Raw genomic sequence first — 13,631 nt, forward strand, 5'->3', positions numbered from 1 at the left:
AGAAATGGAACCACCCAACTAAAACTTAAAGGAACATACTCATATATTTAGGATGATTCATGAGAAATGTAACTGGCTACTAGGATAAAAGTTAATTACCTTCAGAGAAAGACAACAGCATCCAGAAAGATAACAGAACTTGTTGCCCATAATGTAGTACACAAATATTAAAAAATTACTAGCCATGTAAAGAAACTGAAAAATGTATTACATGGTCTAGAGTAAAATTAGTCAACAAGACAAAACTCACAGAAAACCCAGGTAGTGAAAATTCAGACAACAATTTCTAAATAATGTAAAGATATGCTAAAGAATCTTCAGGAAAATATCTATTTAGAAAAGATAGTTGAAGAGATGGGGAATTTCAGGAGAAACATAGCAGCTATAAAAATGAACCAAAAGGAAATCCCAGAACTTGAAAATATTACATATATATATACACACACACACATATATATGTGTGTGTGTGTGCATCTGTGTGTATTTTTAAAAAATCACTACATGAGGTTAACTACAGATTGGACAGAATATTAGGAAAAAAAACAGTGAGATTAGACAGATCACAACAAAATACACAAACCGTTACCAGTGAAAAACCATACAGAGCCTCAATAACCTGTAACACAGTATAAAGGGGTCTAACAGAAGTGTCAGAGTTTCAGAAGAAAAGAGACATAATGGGGCAGAAAAAACATCTGAAGAAACGTAATGCCCGAAACTTCAAACTTCACTGAAATCAGCAGCCCACAGACCCAGAAACCTCAGAAGACACCAAGAAGAATGACTGTAAAAGCGGTCGAGTAAAAGATCACAGTATACAGAGGAGAACAACAACTGCTGACTTCTCCTCAGGAGGAAAACAAAAAAAGACAGAGGCCAGAAGACCATTTACTGACTTTTATGAAACGCTGAAAAAATAATCTGTCTACTAAGAACTCTAAGTCCAGTGAAAATATCTTTAAAAAGTGAAGCCACAATAAAGCCATTCTTAGATTAAAAAAAAAAAAGAAAAAGAAAAAAAAAAACACCTCAAAGGATCTGCTGTCAACACACTGAGAGATGTTAAAGGAGGTTATTTGGGCTCAAATGAAATGACAGAAGTTGGAAATTTGGATCTACATTAATGAATTAAAAACAGAGGAAATGGTATACATGTGAAAAATATAAAAAGCTATTTTTCCTAAATCCTTTTCTTGTTTTTTTGAGATGAAGTCTTGCTCTGTCGCCCAGACTGGAGTGCAGTGGCATGATCTTGGCTCACTGCTACCTCTACCTCCCGGGTTCAAGCGATTTTCCTGCCTCAGCCTCCTGAGTAGCTGGGATTACAGGCATGCACCACCACACCTGGCTAATTTTTGTATTTTTACTACAGATGGGGTTTCCCCATGTTGGCTAGGCTGGTCTCGAACTCCCGGCCTCAACTGATCAGCCTGGCTTGGCATCCCAAAGTGCTGGGACTAAAGATGTGAGCCACCACGCCCAGCCCATATTTCTTAAATTCTTTAATAATTGATTCATTATTTAATTTTAAATATTAGCAACCTATGTGGGGTGTATAACATATGTAGCAATAATAGCTACATATATAACTACAGCAGAAAAGACAAAAAGAGGTATAAATTGAATTATTTTTAAGTTTTTCACATTGAATAAAATGGAAAAATATTAATTCAAAGCGGACTAATAAAAATGCATACTGTAAACTCAGGAACAACCACTTGAAAATTTAAAAAGGGTATAACAAGAAAAACCAAAAGCAAATATAGAATGAAATATCACTCCCCCAACACAAATAGCTCAAAATAGAAAATGGATAATTAGACAACTTATAAATGCAAATAGACTAAACAGTACATTAAAAAGCAGTGACTGCAAGTCTCAACTATTGCTGTTAACAACACACACTTTCAATGCAAAGACACAGATGTTAAGACAGTAAAGAATTATATAAGAATATGATATGTCAACAGTAAACATGAGAAAGCTTGTGTGGCTATTTTAGACACAGAAAATTTTAAGAAGTATCAGCAGAAAAAAAGAACTTATTTCATAATGATGAGAGGGTAAATTATTGAGAAGACATAATAAATCTAAATGTGTAAGCACCAAATAACAGTTTCAAAACACATGAAGCAAAAATGACATATCTATGTAATTCATAATTTTAAATATATTGGAAACTGTATTTCCGGTTAGAAATCAGAAAAATTACATTCACAAGTGAAGAAATCTGGAAAATAATCCATATAATTTTATCAAGAAAGCTATAGGAAGGATGTAAACAAACTGTACAATTTTATTCATGACTACAGAGTCATGGCATGTTCTTAGAAGAGACAACATACTTTCATTTTAAAGTGAGTAAATAGAAGTCATAAAACTGCAATTAAAATGTCAATGTAGACATTTTTGACTGAAAAAGTCTGAAGGAGAATGTTCTTTTTATTTTTAAATATTAATGTTGAAGGAAGCAAAGGGTCATAAGGTCTATAATTTACGTTCAAATGGCACACTCCTCATTCCCCAGAAAGAAGCAAAGAAAACATGGTAAACTGTTGACAATTCTTGAATCCAGGTATGACTGTACATTTGATTATTTCTACTTTAATGTAGGTTTGAAATTTTTCTTAACACATTTTTTACGAAGTGACAATTTTCATGAATTGAAAGTAAAGATTATTTGAGCAGGTATGTATGATACATTTCAACATATTTATAGAATCAAAGCCGTATGACTGTAATTGAGGATTGGATAATTAGTAATAAATGGTTTACAGGGTCTAAAAAATTATCCAAGTTTATGAGAAAATGTAATAAATTCAATTCAGGAAAAAACTGATTATTCATTAATGGTATCAATTCATTCCATCAGAAATAAAGTTATGTTCATAAAAACATAACTCTAGAAGAATTAAGATCTAAATATAAAAATTAAATTTATAAAAATACATAAAGAAAACTTGAATTATTATTTGTTACTATGAGACTTGATTTCTTTAAAAGATCAAAAATTTGTCCTCCTGAAACTAAATCTGTTTTCAAAAGAAAATCTGAAGTTTTTTGAAAATCTAACGTAAAGAAATATCTGTAATATATAACAGAAAATGTTAATATCCTTAACAAAAATATAGAATAAAAGCTGATACATAAAAAAGTAAACAATTCAACAAAATATAAGCAAAATTTATGAATAAATACACAGAAGTAAGAATAGTAAGTAATAAACAAACATAAAAAAATATTCAATACAGTGAGTGGTCAGAGAATGGCATATTTACTGAGAAGGGGTTTTCACCTTTATGTTAGAAGGAGTGTGAATTTCTATAGCTTTTTCTGAGAATGTAATATATGTATAAATTGACGGCAATATATGTTCCAGGCATACATTGTTTTATTGCATTTTGCCTGACTGTGTTTCATAAATACCATGTTTTTGGTTTTTTTTACAAATTGAAGTTTTGTGGCAACCTTGTGTACAGCAATATCGGCACCATTTTTCCAACAGCAAGTGCCTACTTTGATGCTCTGTGTTACATTTTGGTAATTTTCAAAATATTTCAAATATTCTCATTATTTTATTGTATCAGTCATGGTGATCTATGATCAGTGATCTCTGATGTTACCATTGTAACTATCTGTGGGTGCCATGAATCACACCCATATATGATGGTGAACTTAATTGATAAATGTTGTGTGCATTCAGACTGCTCCACCAACTGGCTGTTCCCCCATCTCCCTCCCTGTCCTTGAACATCCTTGTTCCCTAAAAGCAGTCATATTAAAATTAGGCCAATTAATAACTCTACAATGACCTCTAACTGTTCAAGTGAAAAAAAGTCATATGTCTCTCACTTTAAATCAAAAGCTAGAAGTGACTAAACTTAGGAAGGCACATCTAAAGCTGAGATAGGCTGAAAGCAAGGACTCTTGGGCCAAACAGCCAAGTTGTGAATGCAAAGAAAGAGTTCTTCAAGGAAATTAAAAGTGCTACTCCAGTGAACACATGAGCACTCAAGTGTTCTTGATGATATGAAGAAAGTTTTAGTAATCTGGATAGAAGATCAAACCAGCCACAACATTCCCTTAAGCCAAAAGCTAATCCAGAGCAAGGCCCTAACTCTCTCCAATTCTATGACTCCTGAGAGATGTGAAAAGGCTGTAGAAGGAAAGTCTGAAAGTAGTAGAGATTGGTTTGAGAGGTTTAAAGCAAGGTAAAAAGTGCAAGCTGAAGCAGCAAGTGCTGATGTAAAAGTTGCAGCAGGTTATTCAAAAGATCTAGCTAAGATAATGGATGAAGGTGGCTCAACTAAATAACAGATTTTCAGTATAGACAAAACATCTATTAGAGACATCTAGGACTTCAATATCTAGAGAGAAGTCAATGTCTAGCTCCAAAGCTTCAAAGGATGAGCTGACTCCTGTCAGGGGCACTTCAATATCTAGAGAGAAGTCAATGTCTAGCTCCAAAGCTTCAAAGGATGAGCTGACTCCTGTCAGGGGCTAATGCATCTGGTGACATCAGGGTAAAGCCAACGATCATTTACCATTTCAAAAATTCTAGGGCCCTTAAGAATTATGCTAAGTTGCTTCTGTCTGTGCTCTATAAATGGAACAACAAAGCCTCAATGACAGCACATTTGTTTAGAGCATGATATACTGAACATTTTCAGGCTACTATCAAAACTTACTGCTCAGAAAGAAAGGTTCCTTTCAAAATGTTACTGCTCATTGACAATGAACCAAGGCACTCAAGAGGTCTGATGGACATGCACAAGATTAATGTGTTTTCAAGTCTGTTCACACATCTATTCTGTAGCTAATGGATCAAGGTGTAATTTTGTCTTTCAAGTCCTATTATCTAAGAGATACGTCTTGTAAGAATATAGCTGTTATAGACTGATTCCTCCAACGAATGTGGGAAAGGTGAATTGAAAACCTTTTGGAAAAGATTCACCATTCTAGATGCCATTGAGAACATTCATGATTCATAGGAGGTAGTCAAAGCTTCAAGACTTCAGTGGAGGAAGACACTGCAGATGTGGTAGAAACTAGTGGAGCCTGAAAATGACTGATGCGATCATCATCAAACTTGAATGGATGAGTTGCTTCTTATAGATGAGCCAAGAAAGTTTCTTGAGATGACATCTACTTCTGGTGAAGAGCTGTGAACATTGTTGAAATGTCAGCAAAGGATTTAGAATATTCCATAAACTTGGTTGACAAAGCAGGGGCAGGGTCTGAGAGGACTGACTCTAATGTTGAAGGAAGTTCTACTGCAGGTGAAATGCTATCAAACAGCGTCATAAGCTGCACAGAAATTTTCTGTGAAAGGAAGACTCCATTGATGTGACAAACTTCACTCTTGTCGTATTTTAAGAAATTGCCACATCCAGGCTGGGCACAGTGGCTCTTGCCTGTAATCCCAGTTACTCAAGAGGCTGAGGTGGGAGGACAGCTTGAGGCCAGGAGTTTGAGACCATCCTGGGCAACACAGCAATACCCTATCTCTAAAATAAGAAATGAAAAAAATTAGCTGGGCATGGTGGTGTGTACCTGTAGTCCCAGCTACTCAGGAGGCTGAGGTAGGAGGATCCCTGGCGCCCAGGAGTTTGAGGCTGCAGTGAGCTACGATGATGCCACTGCATGCTGACAGGCTGAACAAGACCCCATTTTTAAAAAAGAAGGATAAGAAAATAAATTGCCACATGCATCCCTACCGTCCTATGATTTGCAACCACCACCCTGGTCAGAAGCCACCAACATTGAGGCAAGACCCTTCACCAGTAAAAAGATTATGATTTGCCGAAGTCTTAGATGATCATTAGCATTTTTAAGCAACAAAGCATTTTTAAATTAAGGTATGCATTTTTTAGGTATAAAGTTATTGCATACTTAGTAGACTATACGGTGTAAATACAACTTTTATATGCACCGGGAAACCAAAAAGTTTGTGTGACTTGCTTTATTATGAAATTTCTTTTACAATACATCTGAGTTATGCTTGAATGTGTATGCACACACTGTATGCACACACGCACACACACACCCCTACCTTTGAAAAATCACAGAAAAATGCATAAGATGACATTACATGAAACAGACAGTTGATAGTGGAATGCAGAAAAATAGAATATTACTCTTTTTTATACCTCTACATTATTTGAATTATTAAAACAAACATGCGTTGCCTTTCAATGCATGTTTCAATGCATATTTGTTTTAACTGCTTTTCAAGTTATACGTCAAAAATTATTTAAACATGCACCACTAACACATATGTACATGGGTACCAAAAGTGTTGTTATTTTTAGGTAAATGTTTAAATTTCCTATATTATAATAATCATTGTAATCATTCTGCTGAAAAGATTAGACTCAAGAAACTGGATACTAGTTACATGATTCTTATTTACAACCCCAAAAGAACAAAAAGAAAGTGCATGGGTTTCAGGAAACCAAGGGATATTTCATGAAGGCTCTATTTCCCTGATCTTCTGATTGCCATAAAAAAAAAACTGAACAAACACCTGTTTCTACATGTCTTGGAACAAGGACTACACACAACCTGTTGGAGACATAAAGACTGTAGACCACACTTCTCATTTGGGCTGAAGGAAAAGAAAGACATGCTAGAACACCCTAATTGATGTTTAGAGGCTTTTCCCTGATACCATCCCTCTGTATGGTCCAGGAAGAGGCCCTGGCAATGTCCTCAGACTGTCATGTGTGAAAATAAGATATCTTTGTATTGTTTTTCTTAAATAAGGTTCCCTAAATTGTATCAGTTTCAAGCTCTACAAAATCTGGATCTGTCCAGTTTGAAGGTAAGTTGAATCACAAATAACTGCTGCTTATCCAAAAGCATCAATATCATTATACAAATGGTACTTATTCTTGAAGAGGTAAACTTTATTAGATATCTACAGTCATTTGTAAAACCAACATTTTGTATTTGGTGTACCTGAGAGAATAGTGAATTGTTTCTAAGAACTTTAAAACAGTCTGTCCCAAAGAACAAAATGTAGGATCAGTACTTAATGAATCACAGAGGAGATATACAGAACACCTGAACAAAAAGCATAAATCCAAATTCAGCAAGACTGGCAAAGAAGCAGTAAGTGCTCACCAGCCTAGGGATAAAGATGTCCTCACTTAAGCAGAAGTTGGTCAGACATGCAAACAGGAACAGGAAAGCCATAGAAATAAAAGCTAGTGTTACCACTACAAACTGTCAAGGGGAGATGGCAGGTTAGCCAATGAACCTAGATCTAATACACAGATGGGTGAACAGGTTCATAAAGAACATACCTGACCTATTTCTGAATCCACTAGGCAAGACACCCATCCTCAAAAACAAAAGGGCATCAGACTAATTTAGTCTGATTCCATTAGGATATCTAATTTATCTAATCCTCCTTGTTGTAATTCCATGTTCACCAAATAAACTTTTCATTGCTACTTGGCTTTCTACCCCATGGGACGCCAATATTCTGACCCTTGTGACTGCCTAATACAATTACAGATCAATAAAAGGGGATTCCAGTTTCTACACCAATCACATTAGCTTGCTTAATAGGACTGGATTCTGAAAATGGAATCCATTTTCATTTGCTCTTGAGTTTCTGAGGCCAATGGCCAGACCCTGAATGGTGATCAATGCAAGAAGGGACCTCTTGGAGAAACATCAGGCCAGCCTTTCCTTTGAAAGCTGCCAATCCCTGTGTGACTAGCGTAACTTCCAATCTGTATTTTAATTATCCTCACTAGACATTGCCAGCAATCCTAACAATAAAACATCTAAAGTAAACATAAACAAGATGTACATAAAATGAAAAACATGTAAATTTTTTACATTCCTTCTTTCAAATATAAGCTTATGCCACATTACATTTCTTAAGTATCAATTTATTCCAGATAACACTTTCTGGGCTTCTAAGAAGCTTTTAAAAATTATTTTTACCTATGTGATTGATTATTAAGGTTTAGCGATCCGGTCTGGTACATCTCTTCCAACTGTTTCCTGTTCCCAAAGTATAAAGCAAGGTCTGTGGCAATGATGGCTTTGCGGATGATCTCAAGCACCTGCTCATATTCACTGGAGCTCAGAGTGGAGAAGATATTGTGCCCTTCCAACTATGGAAAAAATACAAATAAAAGCCACCAATAACAAGCACAAACTCTAATCTTATGACATTTTCAGTTATTTGAAACCATATAGTCAGTCAATGACATTTGTCACACTAATGAAAGGTTTTGGGGAAACAAAAGAATAGTTAGAAATGACTAATGAAAATAGCGTTTTGGTTTCTCTTTAAGCTACAGAAACAATGAAGCTACCACTTAAATAAATTATTGCAACTATAATAACATCATTTACTACCATAAAACCCCAGTGATTTAAATATATCTAGTTCTTGGATATTTCTAATAGTTAAAAAAACTTGAAAATGTAAAATATTTAAGTTAAAGACTCTTCCTCTTAAGCTAATTAGAAACTTCAGTAATGTTTGTATTATACTAGAACCTTAATGGGCTTAAAAAGGCACCTATATCCTTGTCCACTTCAGGTTGTAACATATCAAAACATGCTTAATAGATAGTAATATATTTCTCTGTATCCTAGAAGAAAATGTCCTACAACCTCAATAAAATGTTTATTCAAACACATTAAAAACTCTAAGGCTAAGAGTACATTTCCCTACAACACAAATCATTGAAGCTACGACAATTCTAGAATCATCTTCTATTCTCAAAGGAGGTTGAAATGGCAGATCATCACCTAAACGAGACCAGAATATTGGTAATCTGGATTCTATTGGCTCAGAATATCCTTCGTGTATTAATCTTTTAAAAACTTTATAATAATTTCTTCCTGTGAAAATTTTAAGGTTTTTATTTGTAATTGAGGAGAAAAAAAAAACCTTTGTTGAAACTAAAAAGCTTGAGATAATTAAGATGCAGTCAATTTGCAGATTCATCAATTATTTTGATATTATTTCATTATTGGTCAATATAGTACTACTCTAAGTTGATTTTCAATTAATTTCACTTTTCTTAATACTCATTTATTGAGTTAAAATACAGTAAAAACTTAGAATGATTGAAGTATATTTCTTTACAAAATTAGACATCTCACTAAGACACTGTTTCTTATTCTTAAATGAAACTGTACATGCACCATTTGTTTTCAATTATCAGAATAGTTCCATATTATTTGCTCTTAAAGTCTTAGAAGTATTTGAATTACTGTATGATAAATGCAGCAAATGGACTCAGGTCTAGTTATTTATTTTCCTGACAATAATAGTAGTAAGGCCTTACATTTGTAGAAAGTTCTACAGCTTATAAAGCACCTTCAAACACATGACTTCACTTCCAAATTATAAAACTTATATTAGTTCAGAGTCCCCACATGGATTGTACATGAGATGCTATGAGATGAGCCGTTTGAGCACAGGCTGGTTAGTGACCGACGGGGACAACAGGAGAGGACTCAAGCTTTGGGCTGGTGGCTGAACTCAATAATCATCCAAGCTCGACTCTCTTCAATTTTGTTGTAGAAAGTTATAAGAAGGAAATATTGATTCATGCTATGGTATCTGCTTTCCTTTGATGTGACCATAACTCAAGTGAAGCAGGTAGCCTCTGCATCAACACTGAATGCCTGTCACCCCTACTTCCCACTTCATGAACACGTTTCAGCACGTCTGGTTGGTGCTCATGCACACATCTGCTTTCAGCAGGTCACGTGAAGGGAATCACAGCTGATACAATTTTATGCTTTGTATTTGTATGCTTTACTCTCTTTATCATCAATAATTATCACCATAACCCGTTAAATTATAGTATATAAAATATCCCAGTCTGCTGTTGACATTTAAAAAGAAATATCTCTAAAATAGGGACTCCTTAGCCTAGGCTCTATAAATTCTGTAGTGGAACAGAAGAGTTATAAGCTCACTGCAATTCCACACACTGAATATGTCTTCTGTAAGCTCATGTTTTTATCAGAGTCCCAAAAGCGTTGACTGTCCCAAAACAAATTAAGATTTATTTTGAAGAGTGTATATAATCTACTGACTACTTCGGAGTCATTACTTTTCAGTATTAAAGGAAAATAGGTGAAAAAGCTCCATAGAGGGCTTTTATAATGAAAAGGTCTAACTAATTTACTGTCCCCTTCAATAATTTCCAAGAGTAAAGGGAATGAATGAATAAATAAAAAATAAATGTCTCCCTTTTCTTTCTTTGAGACAGATCTCGCTCTGTCACCAGGCTGGAGTGGATCTCTGCTCACCACAATCTCTGCTTCCTGGGTTCAAGCGATTCTCCTGCCTCAGCCTCCCGAGTAGCTGGGATTACAGGCACGCACCACCACACCTGGCTAATTTTTTTTTTTTTTGTATTTTTAGTAGAGACGGAGTTTCACCATGTTGGCCAGGATGCTCTTCATCTCCTGACCTCGTGATCCACCTGCCTTGGCCTCCCAAAGTGCTGGGATTACAGACGTGAGCCACCGCTCCCGGCCATGTCTCCCTTTACTTTAAGAGAATCTAGCATTTTGCTGCTACCCAAACTAAAGAAAATAAGGGAGATACAAGCAATGAAGCATAGCAGACAAATAGTATCTTCTTTAAACCTCCAACCTCACATTTGCTAACACATAATAAATCCTTATAATGCATTATAATACTTTTATACACCAATTGATGATTCTACTGTAGTTACGTAGTTTGAAGTCTATGTTAATTCAAGCTAGTTGATTCCATTTTGCATAAATCAAGCATGAAATAGTAGATTTTTTATACCTAGGAATGTTTCTAAAACTTAACGTGGGTGAACAGCATATAATTCTTAACTCTATGGAAGCACACAGGTAGGCTCTGGTTGTATGTAAATGCTGTGGCTGAGATCTGATATTAGAGAATGGAAACCATGTTGAAATTGCTGCTGACGCTGAAAGGTGACCCAGGGACTGCCTTGAATAGATAATTGCCAACACTCCTTCCAGCCCTTAATCATAAGGATCCCAAAGGCTGTTAGTGTTCTGTCCACTGCTGGGGGATTAGGGAACCACTGCTTTTGGAAAAAAATGTCAACGATGCAACTAAGTGCATCAAACATTCATGATGGCCAATGCCTTTAAAATATATATAAAATACTGATTTTGAAAGTTAATTACCTAGTACATCAAACCACATATCAGGAAGCGTCATAGTACTGTAATGAAGAGCACAGATTTTGGAGCCAAATAATTCTATCTTTTAATGTCATTCTGCCACTTACTAGTTATGTGACAAATAGATTACTTAACCTCTTCGATGCATATTATTCGCATCTGTAAAATGAAAATAAATTAATAATACCTATCTCATGGGGATATAATAAACTGTATTAAAATATGTATAAAATATTTAAGTTTCTGGTTCATTGTAAGTACCTAATACATGATAAAATGATTACTATTATAATAGTGATGATTGATGATGATGATGATGATGATAAAATCTACCAGTACAACTTCCACAGTCAGAGTTGAAGGAAAGAGAGATGAAAAAACAAATATATGCCTAAAAATGAATTTGATAGCCAAATACCTTTTCTATTTAGAACATAGCTGTAGAAAAGGACGGATTTAAACTAGCCACTTTGTCGTATATTTTAGATTACCAGTACAGGTAGTGTTGAATGTAAGTACAATAATTTTGCTATAATTGTAATATACAACAGCAAATTGTACCTAGTGCAGACGAATTGGAAGAACCCTCTGGCTGAGTAACAGAAATAGTGCTGCTATAAAGAGTAGTAAGAAGTCACGGGATCCCAAACTGTTGGTATAAATAGATAACTTTCTGAAATATGATCACATTTCAAAAGCAACAGATAATTTAAGATTAGTGGAACATTAAGAAAATGTTCTCAATAATGAGAATAATCATTCCTAATTGGTCTGTTTTCTAAAATTTTGACTATTTTCAAAGTCAAAATGGGGTATTAAAAAAGGCAAAGAAAAAGTATAGTTTCAATGTTCAAAATAATCATTAATATCTTATGAGTAAACAGAATAAATTGGTTTAATATTCCAGCAATAATGATTCAATTACCATTACTAATTGTAAGCTAGTAAGTTTTAGGCAAGAAAACAAAGCTCACCTACGTTCTTGGATGTAACTGTCCACACAAAACAGTCTGCTCACATGAAGGCATTCTGCTTGCCTTCTTCCCCTGCTCAGTGTCTCAGCTCTCTGCCCCACCGGACACAGCTACTCACTCTCCTCACATAAAGCTTCAGTTGCAGTCTCTGAGTACTGGTTCTGCCCACTCTGCATCTTCCCCTCCCCGTGCTCTACCTTCACACTTCCATTTGTGCCCATATCAACAGCCCCAGAGGTGGGCCTGTGAGTCCAGAGGTGAAGAAGGGGCAGTGACTCTCCTCATCAGCTTCTAATTCAGAAGAAGTGGGAAGTTAAACTCCCAAACAGAAAATTTCAATACAATGTTAAAAACAAACAAAAAAACAAACAAAACACTAAGATGTATGTATGCTTGAGGTGCTCAGGCGCTATGTAAAAGGGGGCAGTGCCGTACCCCAGTGATGTGGGGATACATTCAAAGAATTTTACTGGATGAGGTCATGCCTGAGTGGGCGGCCACAGAAAGGGTGTGGGGTAATTACACGTAGAGAGAACCCGGCCAATGGCACAGAGTGAAGATACGGTCTGAAACTACAGAAGCAGAGCAGATACTGTAGTCCTGGAACAGACAGAGGCCACTCATAAAAGACTTGTATATCCACTGAAAAAACAGGAAATTATTCCAGAGGCCCTGGAGAGCCACTAATGACTTTTAAACAGGAGAAAAACATATTCAGACATATACTTGGAGGACGGATTTGGGACACAAACACTTGGAGAAACAGTGATGGATAAGGAGGAAAAGGTGGAAAAACAGACAAAATACGATGAAGGCTGAAACTGGGATGTCAAGTAGGGATGGTGCTTGCCACTTGGGAGCTGTAGGGGTCAGAGGGGCCAGATTACCATTTACTAGAGACTCAAGTGAGTTTCCTCTCTGCTAAACGTCCACCATGAGCTCTACACAGCGACGGGCCCCAAACACCATGAAAACAATCCTGATGATCAGCATTAACACACAATGGGAAGCTCAGGGAAAAATGAGAATGCAGACTGACCCTCTCTGCAGATGCTCTTGTATTTGCCCTTACTTCAAGACTTAATCTCTTCCCATTGCCCACTCAACATGGGATTATCTACTGCATCCCTATCACTGTGACCAAGGTCAAGGCAAGCTGTGAGCAAATACACACTTCCTGCTTTTCCCTACCATGAGTAACGTGTGTGTGTATGTGCGAGTGTGTGTGTGTGTATGAGTGTGTGTGTGTGTGTGTAGGGAGAGAGAGAGGGGGAGCAACTGAAGGTTAGCTTTTCAAGTCTATTGTCTTATTCTCTTTGCTTGCTGTTGTCACTGTGTTAGCCAGCAGTACTCTTCTGAATGCCCCGCTTATCCAGTAGATACCACTGGCAGCCATACTGAAAGCTGGCACTCAGGTTGGCAAAACTACAATAAGCAGCCACATATGCAACACACAGCTGTGAAGATGCCTTGATGGGG

At 36.1% G+C, this 13,631-nt stretch overlaps 1 protein-coding gene across 3 annotated transcripts in view; it reads right to left on the reverse strand.

The window, feature by feature from the left end:
* The window catches only part of PDE10A (phosphodiesterase 10A), a 334,971-nt gene that overhangs the window by 38,733 nt on the left and 282,607 nt on the right, over nucleotides 1–13,631 (reverse strand). For all 3 annotated transcript variants that reach the window (XR_010126815.1, XM_054490521.2, XM_063666827.1), the window contains one exon: nucleotides 7,960–8,132. Coding sequence is in view for 2 of the 3 variants with exons in the window: in XM_054490521.2 (XP_054346496.2) it covers nucleotides 7,960–8,132 (173 nt within the window). In the remaining variant the exon portion in view is untranslated. The remainder of the gene's footprint in view (nucleotides 1–7,959; nucleotides 8,133–13,631) is intronic.

This window comes from Pongo pygmaeus, chromosome 5 (genome assembly GCF_028885625.2).
Source record: "Pongo pygmaeus isolate AG05252 chromosome 5, NHGRI_mPonPyg2-v2.0_pri, whole genome shotgun sequence".
Taxonomy (NCBI): domain Eukaryota; kingdom Metazoa; phylum Chordata; class Mammalia; order Primates; family Hominidae; genus Pongo; species Pongo pygmaeus.